Source organism: Mesoplodon mirus, assembly GCF_964341445.2.
Source record: "Mesoplodon mirus genome assembly, chromosome: 7".
NCBI lineage: Eukaryota > Metazoa > Chordata > Mammalia > Artiodactyla > Ziphiidae > Mesoplodon > Mesoplodon mirus.
Genome location: NC_138983.1, coordinates 4,609,700 through 4,627,765, shown reverse-complemented (window position 1 = coordinate 4,627,765; position 18,066 = coordinate 4,609,700). Strand labels below are relative to the sequence as shown.

The window sequence follows — 18,066 nt, the reverse complement described above, 5'->3', positions numbered from 1 at the left end:
CTACCCCCTTCCACAGCCTACGCAGGGTGCAGCATCCCCAAGGGGGAAGGAGTGGCTCTGTGGCCTCTTTGCTGTTGCCCAGTGTCCAGTGGGTTGAGGGGACCGAGGATCTGGGAACCCTGGTTCTAGGACAGGTTCTTTTTTTTTTAAATTTTATTTTATTAAAAGAATTTTTTTGGCCACACCACGCGGCTTGTGGGATCTTAGTTCCCTGACCAGAGATTGAGCCCATGCCCTCGGCCGTGAGAGTGCAGAGTCCTAACCACTGGACCGCTAGGGAAGTCCCTAGGGCAGCTTCTGGCTGTGGCTGTCACCTGTCTGTGGGCTGAGGAGGAGGGACAGTAGGTCCACAGGAGGAAGGGGAAGGAGAGAGGAAGATGGGGGTAGGGGTGTCAGATGATGTCACTGTCACACCCCGGGTTTCCTGCAGGCCTGCTTCCTGGTCTGGGGCACCAGAAAGACCCATGGGCAGAGCTAGGAGGAGGCCTGGTGACCTCATCCAACGTCAGCCACAGACAAGGGGAGATGTTGGCAGAGCCTTTGTCACCTCTGGTCTCAGCTTCCCCATCCCATGGCCTTTGGGGTGTGTGGCCAGAGCCCACTGAGTCTGCCTCCCTTCCTCCAAGCCTGTCACAGCATCCTCTTTACCAGCTCCGTCTGTGTCCTCCACTGGACCAGACAGATGAGGAGCTCCGAGGGCCACCTGGCCCCTGACACTCAGTGCCTCCCTCTGCTCAGTGCCTGACACGTGTCACCTTGCTTGTATCCTCCCAACAGCCGTGTGAGGCTGGTGTAATTCTGCCCCCACTCTAAGATGGGGAAACAGACTCAGAGAGGGGCATGACGTGCCTATGGCCTCAGAGCTGGGCCAGCCTAGGAGCAGAAGCAGCAGGGTCAGGATGCCAGCATCCCAAAGCACCTGTTTTCTTCACTGCTGTATCCCAGAGCCCAGACTGGTATCTGGCACACAGTAGGTGCTCAGTAGACATTTGCTGGGCAGGACTGGCTGAGTGGTGGCTCCTGGTCAACTTCACAGAGCGGCTGGACCTTGAGGAGGCAGCTCACCTGGGGGCTGGACCTCAGCGGAGGTTACATGGCCGCTAGGGGGGCTGTGTGTGCCCAGAGAGTCCTGGGGGCCAGTGCCATCCCCCTCATGCCTCACAGCGGTCTTGGGTTTGTTATGATCCCACTTCACAGAAGAGGAAACTGAGGCACGCAGAGGGGCTGTGGCTTGCCTGAGGTCACATCGAGGCCAGGCTGGTGCCCCTCTGGTTTCACTCCCAGGCCAGCTCTGCTCCCTTGGCCCTGTCCCCCTCAGTCAGTGCCCTGGGCTCCAGGAGACCCACACATGGGACCACCAGGCTGTCGTGAGGACCCGGCTACCCAGAGGGCCCCGCCAGCCCTTTCTCTCCCCACGGGCACCTCCAAGCGCGAGGCTGGCTTACTTACTGAAAGCTAGTATTGGACTTGGCGCAGAGGCCATCTGTCTGCACCCCACGGTCAGTTTGGTGGTACAGGGGCATACACTGGCATCTGAGAAACCTTGTTTCTCTCTCCCCTTTTATGAGCACTCCTTCTGTTAACCCCACCTGCATCCAAACCAGCCTTGACTGACTCCATAAAGTCCATGTAAATGCTTACCTGGCGCTGCATTCCACTCAGGCCTCATGAGTTTGTGCGAACATCAAAGGGATTCTTTAATTGCAGTAAAGACAAGTCCTTGGGGGATGGGCCATTTTTGCAAAGGGCTGTGTGCATCTATTATTTCCTTTTTCAGAACAAAAATGTCTTACTTTTTCCTAGGTTTTATTTATTTATTTAATTTAATTTTTTTTTTTTTTTTTACAGTTCTGCTCAGGTATTTTATGTGTGTTTGTCTTTTTTCTTTTTTTGGTGGGGGAAAGGTTGGAAGGGAGACGGAAAAACAAAACCAAAGGGAGAAAAAAAAAACACAGGACTCTTCCCACCCACTGCCACCCCCGGGCGAGGAAGAGCGCACACGGGGCCGAACAGAAATAACTTAGGGTGGGGAGGGGGGCATCAGGAGAACCCCAGATATGATCTCCGGACTCCACGGCAGATGACGCTGCCTGCCTAGAGGCCCAAACAGCTAGGGGTGAGGTGGGCAAGCGTACCGAGGAAGGAGCGCTGAGAGGGAGGAGGGGACTGGGACTGGAGAAACTTCACTGAGTAGTGGTAGATGAAGTGCATTTTCAATGCTCTAGATATGCGCTGGGGAGGAGCTAGAGTTGGTCACACCTCCAGGGGGCGGGGCCCCGGGGCTGGCAGGTTCGGGATCTCTGCGCAGCTAGGGTCACTGGTGGTGGCTGGTGCGAAGCAGGGGGGCTTAGCCGGCGCTGGCTGCGTGGTAGCAGCCGGGGGATACGGCTGGGCCGCTCACGGCCCACTGGCCAGTGTGTGGATGGCCCAGGGGGGCAGGCGGGTGGCTAAACCCTGGCTGGCCTGTGCCCGGCGCCAGGTCCAGCCCTTGCACGGGGCCCCAAACCTTGCCAACAGGGCTAGAGGATTACCCTGCCGGGGCCCTGGGACAGGTAGACGGCTGCGGAAGCCATCCATCCTCGTTGGTCTTGGGGTAGAGTGCGAATAGGCCCAGGTCCCCCACGGCCCTATAGAGCCCTGAAGGTCATGGGCGACAGACGCAGCAGAGCGGGCAACCAGAGTCGAGAGATGTCCCGGCGCATCTGGGGGCCCTGCTGCCGCACCCATTTGCCCCCAGCTGCCAGAGCTGCCTGAGGTAGAGCCAGGCCTGGCCAGGCTAGGAGCCAGGCAGCCCCAAGGCCCAGAGGGACACCCATGAGGCCTCAGCGCCAGCTCAGACTGAGGACGGCCCCCAGTGCGTTGCCCTGAGCCAGGAGTAGGAATAGACGGGGGAGGGGGGGCAGGTGCAGAGCTGTACAAAGAAGTAGGTAGGAGCCCCCCACCTCGAGTGCCAGCAGGGCTGCCTGCAGGCCACCACTGCCCTGGCCGCCAGCAGTGGGAGCGGCAACAGAAGTAGCAGGGGCAGGAGGCCAGAGGAGGACCCCGCTGCAAAGGAGAGTCCAGCCAAGACGCCATGGGACAGGAGTCCAGGGAGCTGGCCAGTAGGGCTGGGCCTCAGGCGTGTGGGAGGGGTTTGGGGGGCGTGTCTGGTGAGGGACAGCCATCTCCAGGATCCCTCGGGGTCCTAAACAGAGCCCCCTCCTCCTCAGGCACTGGGGTCACTGCTGGACCCTGGATCCAGCCAAGCTCCAACTCCTCATCCAAGAGGCTACCATCCTCCTTCCCGAACCACAACCTCCATTCCCCGGATGCCTCCTGGCCCATGGGGCTCCTCTCCTGGGGTGCCGGGGATGGAACTCTCCTCTCCTCTATCTCCTCCCCAGGTAGCCCCCAAACTTCCTCATCAACCAAACTCCTCTGTTTTTGTGGACTGGGACTAGGGGTTCCTGATTCTTTCCCCAATATCCTCTGCTCTCCTGGCTCCAAGGCAGCCCCTTCCTTCCCCAGAATCCTCCTCTCTGGAACTGCTTCCTCCTCCTCTCCCAGGATTCTTCTCCTTTTTAAAAAAATTTACTTATTTTATTTTAGTTTTGGCTGTGTTGGGTCTTCGTTGCTGTGTGCGGGCTTTCTCTAGTCACGGTGAGCGGGGGCTACTCTTCATTGCGGTGCGCGGGCTTCTCACTGCGGTGGCTTCTCTTGTTGCGGAGCATGGGCTCTAGGTTCACGGGCTTCAGTAGTTGCGGCTCGTGGGCTCAGTGGTTGTGGCTCGCGGGCTCCAGAGTGCAGGCTCAGTAGTTGTGGCGCACAGGCTTAGTTGTTCCGCGGCATGTGGGATCTTCCTGGACCAGGGCTCGAACCCGCGTCCCCTGCATTGGCAGGCAGATTCTCAACACTGCGCCACCAGGGAAGCCCTCCCAGGATTCTTGCGTCTGCCTCCTGGCCAGATTAGCAGGGCTGCTCTTCTTTAAGGGTACCTGTGTTAGGTGGTCCCAGAGCCCCAGGAGCAGGGAGCAGGAGGCCCGGGGAACACTGGCCTGCACGTACTTTGAGGCTCTTGGGCTGCTGGCAAACCTGGGCCGCGTGCTCTGCCGCGGTCTTGCTCACGCCGCTTACTGTACTCCAGCTGGTTGCCCAGCTCCGTCTGCTGCTGCAGGCGGGTGAGCTCGGCCCGTGTGCGCTGTACGGCTTGGGGCTGCCGTAGCTCCGGCTCCCGTGTGGTCTCATGCTGCCGTAGCAGCAATGCACGCTCCAGGTCCTTCTGTGTCTGTTTCTTGTTCAAGTCCTGAGGCAAAAGGGAGGCAGGGCCCAGAAACTGGTCCGAAAGCCTTGTTGGTGTCAAGGAAGTGAGAGCCCCAGGACTCCCTGGCAGAGGGAGCCGAGGGTGGGGAGATGCGGGGTGCAGATGAGAAGTGAAAGGAAGCCAAGCTCCTGGCGGGCCTGGGAACCTAGCAGGGTCTGGCGGGCATGAGAAGCGCAAGAGGTGTGGAAAAGAAGCCGAGCCGTAACACGAATGAGGGTAGAGGGGAAAGGCCGCCACAAGTGAGGCAAAGGGAAAAGGATGCAGGTGTCTGGGATCTGGGAGGGGAACAGGGGAGGGGGTGGCCTGCCTCTCGAAGCAGGTCCCGGTCCAGGCTGTGACGAGTCAGCAGCATCTCGCGCTTGTACTGGCGACACTGCAGCTCCAAGGCCTGGCGCTGCCGCCGCAGCGGCCCAGCCTCCTCCTCCGCCTGGCGCAGCTGTAGCTGCTCCTTCAGCCGCAAAAGCCACCCAGGCTTCTCCCGCTTGGGAGTGCTGGGCTTCTGGCGCTCCTCGGCGAGGGCAGCGGGGCAGCAAGGAGGTCAGGGCCCGCCTCACCCTCCGTCAACCCCACCCACCGCTGCAGCCCCAGCCCACCTCCTTCAGCTGGACCTGCCTACCGAAGCTTGTAGGCTCGCTTCTGCGCCTCCGGCAGGGCGGCCGGCTCCTCCTTTTGCTGCCCGAGGACGGACGTGCTGCTGGCACTTACCCGCCTCAGCCTGGGCAGCTCGCACCGCCTTCTCGCCCATAGCCTGGTGCCGCCTTGACAGCTTTTCGGCCTCAGCCCCAAAACCAGCCCGCCGCGCCTCGACCTCCTGCTCCCGAGGCTCGGCCCTCAACCTCAGCCCCGACGCCAGCAGCGGTGTCCGGTGCTGTCGTCGCCTCTGCCTGCAGCTGCTGCCGCAGGGCTGAGTCCTGCCCACGCTCCCGGGTCTGACGGCTGAGCAGGCAGGCAGCCCGGATGGTGGCAGAGCGGTCCCGGCTGCGGCAGTAGGCCCATCGGCAGGCAGAAGCGGTGGTGGATGTGGGAGCCAGGGCTGCAGGTGGCTGGAGAGGGCCCGGGCTCATCGCTGGCGGGTAGGGGTCGTCACAGAGGCTGTCGGAGCCCGGCAGCCGGTGGACGATGGAGCTGTGGGAGACGACGGCGTGCTCGCCCTCCTGCATCGTGGCCGTGTCCCGGGCTTCAGGGCCTTGTGCCTCCTTGTCAGAGGTGTCTGCCAGGCTGTTGACTGAGCTGCTCTGGCTGGAGGGCTCTCTAGACCGGCCCGTGTCTCGGCCCGCTGCATGGAGGGCTCAGCCTCCTCCTCTGGGGCCTCAGCGCCAGGGCCACTGGGCGCCTCTTGCAATAGTATCTTCTTCATCTTGCGGTACTGCACGTTGTCTAGGTCCCGAACCCTTGGTCCTCTGGATTAAGTCCATGATGACTGCGGGTGGCTGCTCCCGGAGCACAAAGCAGTGCTTCAGAAGAACCTCTGATGTTGGTCTGTCTGGTGGGACTTTCTGAAGGCAGGAGTTGACAAGATTCCGGAGGTACTCAGACCAGTGTCCTGACTGGAGCACGGGGCACTCGCTCTCTGCAATGTGGTATAAGGCACTCATCGCATTCATGTGAAACAGCGGTGGTTTCCATTCCGCCAGCTCGGCGCAGGTTGTGCCTCAGGACCGAGACATCCACCTTGCCATCATCCTGCCCCCTCATCCATGGCCAGGATCACCTCTGGAGCCATCCAGTACAGGGCGCCCACGAAGGAGTTGGCAGGTGCCATGACGGATGCAGAGCCGAAGGCCCCCAGTTTCACCAAGCCTGGCTCTGACAGCAGGATGTTTCCAGCCTCACATCCCTACAGATCACGCTGTGGGAGTGCACGTAAGCCAGGCCGCGAAGGGCCCTGTGGTTCACAGCTGCAATCTCCACCTCCTGAAGGGGCCTCTTGTGCACTTCTAGAAGGTCAGAAGCTGAGCCCAGGCGATACTTCACCACCACCCAAACCATGTGCTTCCTCCGGTAACAGTCCCGGTACTGAATGGCATCGGGATGCTGGAACGTCTGTAGGAACCGCACCTCCTTGACGACGTCCTGCCGTTTCTCATTTGACTGCTTCCCACTGTAGAATCTTCTTGATGGCCACCACCCTACTATTCCGGACATTCCCGGCAAAGTACACGGCTCCAAAGCTGCCATGGCCAATTTCCCGGAGGTCAGAGAAGAGCTTTTCCGGGTCGTCCTTGAAGAAGAGCTCAGCCACGTAGGGGTCCTTCAGGCTCCGGGCCCGGCCTGGTGGCCCCTGGGGGTCCTGAGAGTGGGGCTTGACCTGTTGGGGTCACTCTGGTGCCCAGAGCCTCCACCTCCTCCTGGGGTCCGCCAACGGCTCTGCCAAGCAGGGAGAGGGCCAAGGAGAGCTTTCCCCTTGCCGCCTCTTCCCCCATCCTCCCGCTCCTTCCTGAGGGGCCCGTGGGGAAGCTTCCCCTGGAGGGGAGGGGGTGACAACCTGGTCTGACCTCGTGCGTGGTCCAGTCCTCCTCCTCCTCGAGGGCGCCGGTTGCTGAATCCCAGATATCTGATTGTGGGGTCTGAACCCCAGATATTTGAACGTGGGGGGAGGCCGAATCTGATATTTGAACTCGTGGGCAATGAACCCCGGATACTGGTGCACGCAGGGTCCTGAACCCCAGATATTTGAAATCCTGAGGAACAGAGCCCCAGGTTTATAGAGGAGTCCCAGATATCTGGAATCTCAGGAGCTGAGACCCAGATATTTGAGAAGTGTGGGGTCAGGCCCGGAAACTCGGGACGGAGGGGACTGAGCCCCAGGTCTTTGGCCACTGATAGGGGGCCTCCCCCGTGGACTTCTGACGGCACAGCCCCTCTCACACCGGAGTCGGAGGGTGAGAGCCCCGACTCCCGCCCCGGCCCCCTCCCTTTCCCGTTCTCTCTCCCGAGGACAGCTGAAAGATCGTAGCTGAGGGCGGTGCCGATGCCCCCTGCCCCTCTCCTCTTCTCAGTCTCGGCCTCTCTCCTGACCACAGCCCCGGTCTCGTCCCAGTGTCTCTCTCCCTCTTCCTCCCAATTCCAAGATGGAGACAGGGCGGGAGCCTTTTCTAGGTTTTAAAATGCATGCAGATTGTTTAAGGAAAAACCAAACCAAACCCATGAACGCATCCTGTGATTTCTCTCTACCCTCCTGGGGTAACCACACTCCTGCCCTCCAGAGCTATCATCTTTTAAACACTTGCCAAGTGATGGGCTCAAGGATTTCATTGTTATTTTAATTTGCATGCCTGTATTCTAATGAGGTGGAGCTTTGCTTCGAGCATTCATTATTCATATTTCTTCTTTTGTGTACTTCTGGTTCTTACCCTTTGCCCCTTTCCCACCTAGGGGGAATTTAGTCTTTTTCTTACTGATTTTTTCTTTTTTTTAAAGAAGATGTTGGGGGTAGGAGTTTATTAATTAATTAATTTATTTTTGCTGTGTTGGGTCTTCGTTTCTGTACAAGGGTTTTCTCTAGTTGTGGCGAGCGGGGGCCACTCTTCATCGCGGTGCGCGGGCCTCTCACTATCGCGGCTTCTCTTGTTGCGGAGCACAGGCTCCAGACGCGCAGGCTCAGTAGTTGTGGCTCATAGGCCTAGTTGCTCCGCGGCATGTGGGATCCTCCCAGACCAGGGCTCGAACCCGTGTCCCCTGCATTAGCAGGCAGATTCTCAACCACTGCGCCACCAGGGAAGCCCCTCTTACTGATTTTTAAAAAACGTTAATTTATTTATTTGGCTGCCTCAGGTCTTTCCGTTGTGGCACGCAGGAAGTTCGTTGCGGCATGCAGGCTTCTCTAGTCGTGGTGCACGGGCTCCAGAGCGCGTGGGCTCCGTAGTTGTGGCAGGTGGGCTTAGTTGCCCCGCAGCATCTTAGTTCCCGGACCAGGGCTCGAACCTGCATCCCCTGCATTGGTAGGTGGATTCTTAACCACTGCGCCACCAGGGAGGTCCCTCTTACTAATTTTTTTCTCCTTTTTTTTAACATCTTTATTGGAGTATAATTGCTTTACAATGGTGTGTTAGTTTCTGCTTTATAATCTCTTACTGATTTTTAAGAGCTCTATGGGAGGCAGAATTATGGGCCCCATGACCTCCTCCTCCCCATCATGCTTGTGGTTATGGTCAGTTAGATGGCAAAAGAGATTTTCCAGATGTAATTAAGGGTACTAATCAGCTGATTTTAAACTAAGGAGATTATCCTGGATTACCCCATGTGTCCAGTGTAATCACATGAGCCCTTAAAAGCAAAGAGATGCTGCAGAGGGGGAGGTCAAAAGGATTGGAAGCACCTTGCTGCATCTTGAAGCATCTAATTCAAAGCATGGGAGGATTCAGTGCTCTCTTCCTGGCTCCGATGATGGAGGGGGCCATAAGTAAAGGAATGCAGTAGCCTCTAGGAGCCGAGAATGACCCCCAGCCAACACCTAGAAAGAAATGGGTACCTCAAGGCTTCCCTGGTGCCACAGTGGTTAAGAATCTGCCTGCCACTTCCGGGGACAGGGGTTTGAGCCCTGGTCCAGGAAGATCCCACATGCCATGGAGCAACTAAGCCTGTGCACCACAACTACTGAGCCCACGTGCCAGAACTACTGAACTACAGTTCGTGCGCCTAGACCCTGTGCTCCACAACAAGAGAAGCCACTGCAAGGAGAAGTCCGCGCACTGCAAGGAAGAGTAGCCCCCGCTCGCTGCAACTAGAGAAAGCCCGTGCGCAGCAACGAAGACCCAACGCAGCCAAAAATAAATAAATAAAATAAATAACTTTATAAAAAAGAGAAGAAATGGGTACCTCAGTCCTAGCCCCATGGCAGTGAATCTGCCACCCACCTGGATGAGCCTAGCCCAGGTGGGCTGAAACCTTGACTTTGGCCTCCTGAGGCCTTGAGATGAGAACCCTGCCCAGCCAATGGACTTCTGACCTCCAGGGCTTAGAGATAATAAGTGGGAGTTGTTTTAAGCTAAATTTGTTGTAATGTGTCACTGCAGCAATAGAAAAAAAGCTCTTTACATATTAATGTTGGAAATACTTTTTATATATAGTGTAAATATTTTTTTCAGATGTATCACTTGTCATTATAAACTTTACCCTCAATTACAATTAACCTCCCTAATTTCATTATCAGAGGGTAAACTCAAATTGCATTTGGGGGGATGACCTTTGGCGTCACTCCCATGTACCCAAAAGTCACATGCAAAACACAGATTCCTGGGCCCTGCCCCGAGTTTCCGATTCAGCGGGTCTGAGGCGGCCCAAGAATGTGCATTTCTAACCCGTGCCCACGTGATGCTGACGGAGCTGGTCGGGGACCACCCTTTGAGAAGGCCTTCCTTCCAGCCCCAGGAGGGTCCTTAGAGCCCTTCCCTGATGGAAGGAAGCTGAGCCCCACCTACCAGGAGGCGCGGTCGGCTAATCCCCGCCTCCAAGAGCAAGATCTCCATCTTCATTGGCTGGTAGGAAGGAGCGTCCCGTACATCACAGGGCTGTCCCCGCCTCCTCCCGAACCCCGGCGGCGGGGACATTGCGCCTGCGCAGTGGAGCTCGGCGCTCGCGTCTTGTGTTTGTGTGAGGTCCGGGTGGCCGGCTGTGACCCCATGGCGGACCCCCGGGAGGAATCGGAGCCCCTTCTGAGCCGGACCCGCGGCGGCAGTGGCCGCGATTTCCCGGAGGGCGTACCCTCCTGTCACAGCGTCCAAGTCGGCCCTGGTGAGCCGCGGCCTGGGGAGGGGCCGGGCCGCTCAGGGGTGGCGCGTGGGGGTCCCGCCGGACCGCGCCGCGTCACTGCTGTCCCTGCGGGCGCGCCCCGCTCCCCCGGCCGAGGTCCGAGCGGGCCCGGGCGGCGCGGCGCGCCAGGGAGCCGCCTTCCCGAGGGCGGGGCGGCTGCGCTGTGCGGACCCCGGCCCAGGCCAGGGCGCGGGCTTCAGCCAGATTCTGCGGGGTCGCGCCCTGCCGCCGACCGGTCGGGCTGAGACGCCTCGCTCAGCCCAGGGGCAGCCAGGCCCCTGCAGCCCCCTCGGTGCGCCCGGGGCCTCGTGCTTTCCGTGCATCGCCTTGGTGATTCCTAGGAGGAAGCACTTCCGTTTTCCCCAGTTCTTAGGGGGAAAGTGAGGCACAGAGAGGGGCGTTCCCCTACCCAAGGTCACACAGCCAGGAAGTGGTCGAGGTGGGATTCGAACCCAGCTGGGAGTGAATTGTGAGGCTCCTCCTTCAGCGTCGGCTTGGGGCAGGCCTCCCCAGACCGGGGCGGCTTCCTTCCTTCCTTCTCTGCAGCTCCATCCTGCTCTTCCTGTTTACCCGCAGAGAGATTGCTGAATCCCAAGGAGGGCGGGGAGGGTGAAGTCTTCTGTCCCTGGCAGACCCCAAGGACACTGGGTGCCGGGTTACGGATGGAAGGGCCTCAGCCTCGTTTTGCAGAGGGGGAAACTGAGGCCCAGAGAGTGTCCAGGACCTGTCCAAGAACATAGACCTGGGATCTGTCTCAGCCGCTGCAGGCACCCACACTGGGTGCTCCTTCCAGGCCACCTTCTGTCTCTGGGCTCACTTTCCTCCTCTGTTGGGGAGGGGTCCGCAGTGTGTCCCTGTCCTGGGATTATTGGGGCGGGTCCCTGACAGGAGATGGAAAACATGCCCACCTGCCCATCTGAGAGGCTGTGCTGGGAAAGTTCTCCGTCCAGTCCGTGCCAGACCTCCCGTGGCCCTGGACATGGTGGCATTCAGGGGATGCAGCCTTTGCGCCGGGAGGCCACTTCCCGGCTGTGTGACCTTGGCAGGTTGCCTAACCTTTCTGAGTCTCAATAAAAGGGGGGTGGTCGGGGCGTTGTGAGGAATCAGAGAGAGTCCAGGTGCCCGGCCAGGTGGCAGAGCTGGTGCGCGTCAGTGCTGATGGCCATTCTGGGTGGAGAACTGTGACCACTGCAGGTCCAGCCCCGGGAGAGTGCATGGAGGGCAGATGAGACCCACCCTAGAGACAGGAGCCGGGGCAGGCAGTGTGGCTGGTGAGGGGGGAGCCTGGGGACGGCTTTTTGTCCCGACGCCGTGGCCTTGGTGGGGGCTCCTGAGGACATGGACAGGACACTCTGTGTTCTGGATTTCCCTGGTCAGGCTGTCCAGCCAGGCTCTGAAGACCCTCATTCAGTTTCTGTCCAGCTCCCGTGCGAGGCTCCTGGATGGGACCCTGAGCTCAGGGTCCGCCTGTCTGCAGCTAGCTGGCCTCTCCTACCGACAAGGGTAGGGGAGGGCTGCTGCTGCGTGCCCCGTGGACCCCAGTGGGCCCGGTGGTCAGGTCCAGACCCAGCCCCACCTCATGGGCCATGACCACAGGGTGGGGATACTCGTTTTCTCTTCCTGTTCCTGGTCAGGGAATTACCCTCTTACTGGTTATGGAAAAGTCAGAGGACAAGGGTCACTGTGCCATAGAAGAGGCTTTGAGAATAATGATAGTAGCAAATGTTTATGAAGAGCTTACTGTGCACAGCACTTTAGCTACAGTAACCCATTCAGCCTGCCCATCAGTCCTGTTGTGTAGGACCTGCAGGAACTGAGGCACAGAAAGGGTAAGGGGCTTGTCCAGGGTCACAGAGGCCGCTAGTCAGAACCACACCCAGGTAGTGGGGAGTGGGCAGGGGCTGGAGTCAGAGGGGAAGGGGGCTTTATTCTGGAATGTTGGGAGGGCAGGCTTGGGGCAGGGGGACCAGTGCAGGGCTGAGGTGTTCGAGCCCCTAGGTTCTCTGTGCTCCGACATTCTACAGTGGTGGGGGGGCGCTGACAGCTGATCACCACCTGAGGCAATGAGTCCCTAGACGCCAAGCTGGGGGACAGTGCTCCTGGTAGGGCTGACAGGCTGGGAGGCTTTGGAGAGCTTGGCCTTGGTGGAGCCAAGTTCAGGGTGAGTGGCGCGGAGGGCACAGGGTGGAGGAAGCAGCAGGGGAGGAGGCGGGCAGGCGGGCGGGGTGTGCCCCCCGAGCTGCCGGGCTGGGGGTGGAGTGTGGACTTTATCCTGGAGCAGTGGGGACCCACAGAAAGCTGTGATTGCCATCTGAGGGTCTGTGACAGGATCCCTCCGGCCACCGCAGGATGGGAAAGGGAGGCTGCTGTCGGGGCCGCAGAGCGGCGTGGGATGGCTTTCCTGAGGTTTTGTGCCTTGAGGGCCGGGTGGCCAGAGGGAGCCCCTTCCGCTGCACTCAGTCCTGGTCCTGGAGCGAGCTCTGGGGGCCCTGGCTGCCTGTCTCTGCTTATCCAGGAAGCTTGTCTCCTTGGATCTCTCCAGGCTGAGTCCCATTCTCACCCGGGGATTTGGTGACATGGGGCCTCTTGCGGCCCCTCAGACCACCCTGCCCTCCCAGGCTCCCCTCGGCTGTTCATTCAGTCGGTCAGTGGGACTTGCGGGCTGCTGTGTGCCGAGCCCCACGCTGTCCTGTGGGCACAGCAGGGGACAAAACAGGGTGCCTTCACATCACAGCATTCCCGGGACGCTTCCAGGGGAAGCAGGCAGTCGCCACCCTCAGAGCCTCCATGGGAGAACTTTTCGGCCCCTCACGTGAGCATGGAGGTCGTCCATGGGAGGAATCTGTGGCCCAGACGGAGGAGGGTGCTGTTTCTGGGTGACACAGCAAGATGATGGCAGAGACAGGACAGAGTCCAGCCTCCTGTCTCTGTCCAGGGTCCCCCGCGTCCCCGCTGGGCACAGGCCCTGAGGACAGCGGCAGCTGCGTCCCTGGAGTCGGCAGGCAGAGTGGGCAGGGGCCCGGAGCTCTGCCCAGGTGCCCAGCCTCCCCCGCCTCTGGCCTCGACATCTCTGCATCTTTCGGTACCGGTTAAGGGCAGTTTGGGCAGCTGCTGGGCTCAAGGGCAGATGTGAAAGTAGAATCTTCAACAGAAATGCTGACAGGCCTGTTCACCTCGTTTCCAAGCCCGGATCTGGGAGCTGCTGGGGGCTGTGTGCCGGCTGTGCTCCCCCGGGGGCCTGGGCTGCGCCCTCTCCGGGGCCTCTCTGGGGGGCGGTCCTTTGTCCTGTGAGCTGCGGCTCCTCATGCCTTTCTTGGCCCTTTACATCAGGCTTCTGTGCAAAGCTGCCCACCACGTGGTGGGCAGAACCCTAGGCCAAGGTGACAGACCAGAGGTTTGAGCCATGTGACTTGTCCTGAAGGCCCCTCCTAGTCAGGAACCTGCACCACCCCAGCCTCCTTGGCCCCGAGGACCCCAGTCCCTGGTTGGTGAAGGTTTCCTCGGCTCCCACCCTCGGGGTCACTCGGTTGCGGTCGCCTGGCCCTGTGGGCCCGTGACACAAGCAGGGGGCCACGATGGCCTCAGAAGGTCCTTCTTAGCGCTCAGTGTTTGATGGAGGGTCCCGCAGCGCCTCAGGCTTCTAGATATCATCTTCCTGTGTGAGTGTTAAATCTGTGATCTTGTTTGGTGAGGGGGTAGGCCGGTAGCGCTGCCCCACCTTACAGTCGCGTAAGCTGGGGTGCAGCGTCCTGACAAAGGTCACCTGGAGGCTGGTGGCGGGACGGTGCAGAAGGGTGGCTATGAGCACGTTCTGTGTGCCGGGCCAGCCCTGGGGGTCCCGCACGTGCACTGGGGGCCAGGCTGTGTGGCTGTTAACACCCCCATTTTTTTTTTTTTTTTTTTTGCAGTACGCGGGCCTCTCACTGCTTTGGCCTCTCCGTTGCGGAGCACAGGCTCCGGACGTGCAGGCTCAGCGGCCATGGCTCACGGGCCCAGCCGCTCCGTGGCATGTGGGATCTTCCCAGACCGGGGCATGAACCCGTGTCCCCTGCATCGGCAGGCGGACTCTCAACCACTGCGCCACCAGGGAAGCCCAAACACCCCCATTTGACAGGGGGAGATGGGCACAGTGAGCTTAAGCCCACGGCCCTCAGCCTTTGAGCCAGTAGGTGGGGAGCCGGGGTCTGAGACCCCTGAGCCTGGTTTCGGCTCACTGGCTGCTTTGTGCCCTCTGCCACTCCACCCCAGGGGGTGGGGACCGCGGGAACTGCTCTTCCTCTGGGCCCAGAGCCCGTGCCCCACCTGGGGCCCAGCCCTCGGGGGTCCTGCCCTGTGGGCGTGCACACACACGCTGCCGGGCAAGAGGCGTCTCGTTCCAGAGCCTTGGAAAGAATGCAGCCGGGTTCTTGCCTTGCTCCCAGTGGCCCTGTAGCGGGTGAGCGGCTCCCGAGCCCCCTCCTCACCCTACATGTCCCCTCCGCCCGCAGGTGCCGTGGCCAGGCGGGATCTGTGCTTGGACCAGGCTGTGGTCTTCATCGAAGACGCCATCCAGGTGGGCGGCTCCTGCTCCCGGCGGTTTGTCCCTGGGGCTCGTGGGGACTGCACGATGGCTGCCCCACTGGCCCCTTCACTCCTGCCATCCTGGGGCCAGGGCTGCGGTTGCTGGACCATGTGGCCATTGTAGCTGCGATGACTGGGCTTTGGGGCGTGGTCCCCTCAAGTCCCCCTTAAGGAGACATGTGCTGGGTGCTCTTCTGGGTCCCTCGTCCCTCATTTCACTGATTCACCACCTGCCGAGGGCCTGTCGTGTGCTGCCCTGATCTCGGTCCCGTGAAAGATGCCCAAAGGTGGCAAGACCTTCCCCTGCCTGCAGACGACACACAGGCTTAATTAGGGAAACAGACTGTAGAAGCCATCAGTGCCCCGCTTGGGGGATGAGGCCGGGGGCGTCCTGCATGGTGACACAGCTGAGGTGGGGTGGGGTCAGCCTTGCACAGAGGACGGGAGAGCCTCACAGACAGGGCACAGCTGTGCATCCAGCCAGCAAGTGTCTGTCCACCTGCCGGCCCTGGGGAAACCTTGCAGCTTGGGAGGGTCTGACGCTGCTGGGTCCCGACGAGCCCCTGGTCCTTGTACTGAGTGGAGGTGGACCCTGCGATCCCCAGCCTGTGTCCCTGCCTCGGGCCTGTCGTGGGTGAGAGGGGTGCCCTGCACGGGGCTGGCTGTGCTGTGTGGCACAGAGGGGACCCTCACGTGCCCCGCGTGACCTTCACTTCCAGTATCGCTCCATCAACCACCGCGTGGACGCCAGGTCTCTGTGGCTGTACCGATGGTACTACTCCAGCATGAGCCAGTGGTGAGAGTGCACGCGCGCCGCAGGGCTCCCGCAGCCGGGCCTGGGTGGGGGGCTGGTCTTGGGGGGCAGGCAGGCTCCCCTCCCCGCCGTCTCCTCTCCTTATCGGAGCAGAGCCCGGCCCCTCTGTGGTGAGGGTTCCTTTCTAGAACCTTCCGGCCAGCCACGGCAATTGAGTTTTGCACCGATACGAGTTATCTGACCACACACACGAGTGGCCACAGAGCAGGAAGTGTGGGCTCCGGCCTTTGGACCTGCGGAGTCTGCCCTGCTGCCTTCCAGGCCTCCCGCCTGCTCATCTGCCTTTTTTGGCCCCAGAGTGTGGGTGGTTCTTGCCTTCTGACCAGTTTTGGTCCCTTTCCAGGTTTCTGAGCTTCACCATTTTCTTGATCCTGGCTTTGGCTTTTATTGAGACCCCCTCCTCACTCACCAGCACCTCTGATGTGCGCTACCGCCCGGCCCCCTGGGAGCCGCCCTGCGGCCTGACCGAGGGCGTCGAGGCACTCTGCCTGCTGGTCTTCGCGGCCGACGTCTCCGTGAAGGTGAGGGGGCTGCACAGGTGCTGAGGTTGGGACCCGCGCCCTCCTGGCCCGGCTGCTGCTTCCTGGGTTTATTTTTCGTGCTCCTGGAGCAAGCTGCCTGTCCCACTGTGTGCTTCGACCCATAGAGCAGAGGCCTAGGCTGCCTCTTGGACGGCTCTCCCCCCTCCCAGACCACCGATGGGGGACGGCCGAGCCATCGGGGGCGCACAGCCTTGCGGGACCCCGGGAGAGAGTGGCCGAGGGTCCAGCAGTGCCGTTGTGGGGAGGGACCCCCGCTGAACAAGAGGGGACCGGGCGTTTCTCCATGGCCCACGTTCCTGCCCCGACAGAGGAGAAGCCCGGAGGGGAGGGGCTGCTGTCCCACCCCCGGCCGTGTGCAGCTCTGGCTTCCGTGATGCAGGTCCTTCTAGAAGCTGGAGGTGGGCCCTGCCTTGCTTGCGTGAGCTGAGCTGTGTCAGGGCTTCAGAGCTGTAGCGACTTCCCATTGGGACGCAGGTTGTACCACTGGCCACGCCTTCTGTCACTTCTAACAAACAACAGCGATTCCGTTGCTCCAGCCCCGGGCCTATGTGCACGTCCACACCGTGCCTGCAGGGCACCCCCTTGCAGGGTGGTTTGGCCTCTGTGGCCTGACCCCGAGGGACGTGGGTGAGCGTTGGTGCATGTGTGTGTGACTGAGGGCCCCGGCAGTTTCTTATTTCTTCTTTTTTAGCCTATAATGTGGTTAGGAGGTCTGGGGGTTTTTAAACTGGAACTGAAACTGGTTAGAAGTTCTCATTAGCCTGTTTGGAATGGTTGGTCCATTTGGGAAGTCTCGAAAGGTGAGAGAGAGCACATGTTTTTATCTGCAAGCTGTGACCTCTGGCGGGGGTCAGTGATGGGAAAGGGCAGTTAGGTGCGCTGAACAGGTGATAAACTCCCGCCTTCCCAAGGCACGTCCCCCGCGCATCTGGTCAGATTCCTAGTCTTTTCCGGAACGATTCCTAGGCACAAGCTACAGTGGTGGTTGGGTAGGTAGGACAGGCAGGGACCCCATTACCCGTGAGGACACGGGCTGGAGCCGGTCAGTGCGGAGCCCGGGGTCACGGGCTGCCCGGGGTCACGAGCTGCCCGGGGTCACGGGTTGCCCGGGGTCACGAGCAGGCTGGGCGAGGACCGTGGGCCTTCTGACCGTTGCTCAGCTTCCTGCTCTGAGTCACGTGGGGACTGTGCTCCTCGCTGAGGCTGCCTAGCCTCGCCTGCGTGCATCGCGGGCCTCAGACCGGCTGCCCGGCTGCGGTCTGTGTGGCCACCCCCCGGCTCAGCTGCGTCCCTCTTGCAGAGCTACCTGGTTGGGTGGGCCCAGTTTCGGAAGAACCCCTGGCTGCTGGCCTACCTCGTGGTGCTGCTCGTGTCTTTCGTGGACTGGATCGTGTCGCTGAGCCTCATGTGTCAGGAGGTAGGTGGCGAGGCGACTCTGAAGGGGGGAGGCGGGGCGCTCTGGGGGTTGGGGGGACGCAGCTGCCCAGGTGAACGGTGGGCGGGAGTCCCGAGGGCCTGCATCCGTCTGGCCCACCTGCCCGGCTCTGCCCGCCCTCCAGAGCCCGTCAGTCACCCACGGGCCAGGGAGCCTTGTCCCCATCTTGCAGATGAAGACACTGAGGCCTAGGGGAGGCGCGGGGCCCTGGGGGCGAGTTCCAGGGTTCCTGCCCTGCCTCAGCCGAGCTGGCAGCCCCCAGCCTTGCTGACGACAGCATCTTTGTTCCCCCCGAACACCCAGAAGCATCGCCCTGTGAATTGATAGAGCAGAGCTGGGAGCAGTTGGTTTGGAGACGTCCTGAGCCATCAGGGCTGGTCGGGGACACAGAAGCCCATCAGGTGCTTTAGTCGAGAGAATTTAACATAGGGCCTCAGACAGGGGTTGAGTAAGCAAGAAATCGAGAAGGGGGTCCGGTGAACACGGAACTGCAGGCAGCAACCCCGCTGCCCCCCTAACCTGGGGCTAGGGGAGGAAAGGAAGGAAATTGGGGTTATAGAGCCTGGAAGCTCAGGGGAGGGGCTCCGAGAGCTGGGACCCTGCCCTCTGGGGACGGGGTGCTGCCTCCTCCAGGAGGCGTGACCCTGATGCTGGTTCTGGGGGT

General features: G+C 60.6%; 1 protein-coding gene and 1 pseudogene across 6 annotated transcripts in view; one reads left to right on the top strand and one right to left on the bottom strand.

Annotated features, from left to right (window-relative positions):
• Positions 1-2,243: 2,243 nt before the first annotated feature.
• On the bottom strand, positions 2,244-9,849 carry LOC309808722 (serine/threonine-protein kinase TAO2-like; annotated as a pseudogene). Its single transcript has 6 exons — positions 9,721-9,849; positions 6,796-6,867; positions 4,894-6,590; positions 4,608-4,799; positions 4,045-4,282; positions 2,244-3,336 (listed from the first exon to the last, which is right to left on the bottom strand). The product of its transcript is annotated as a serine/threonine-protein kinase TAO2-like (transcript).
• A 20-nt stretch (positions 9,850-9,869) lies between these two features.
• TPCN2 (two pore segment channel 2) overlaps positions 9,870-18,066 on the top strand; it is a 31,857-nt gene continuing 23,660 nt past the window's right edge. For 4 of the 5 annotated variants that reach the window (XM_082626243.1, XM_082626244.1, XM_082626242.1 and 1 more), the window contains exons 1-5: positions 9,870-10,033; positions 14,539-14,603; positions 15,331-15,407; positions 15,769-15,946; positions 17,268-17,384. In XM_082626243.1, coding sequence (XP_082482369.1) covers positions 9,922-10,033; positions 14,539-14,603; positions 15,331-15,407; positions 15,769-15,946; positions 17,268-17,384 — 549 coding nt within the window. In that variant the 5' untranslated portion in view covers positions 9,870-9,921. The remainder of the gene's footprint in view (positions 10,034-14,538; positions 14,604-15,330; positions 15,408-15,768; positions 15,947-17,267; positions 17,385-18,066) is intronic. The other variant, XM_082626246.1, reaches the window with a different exon arrangement.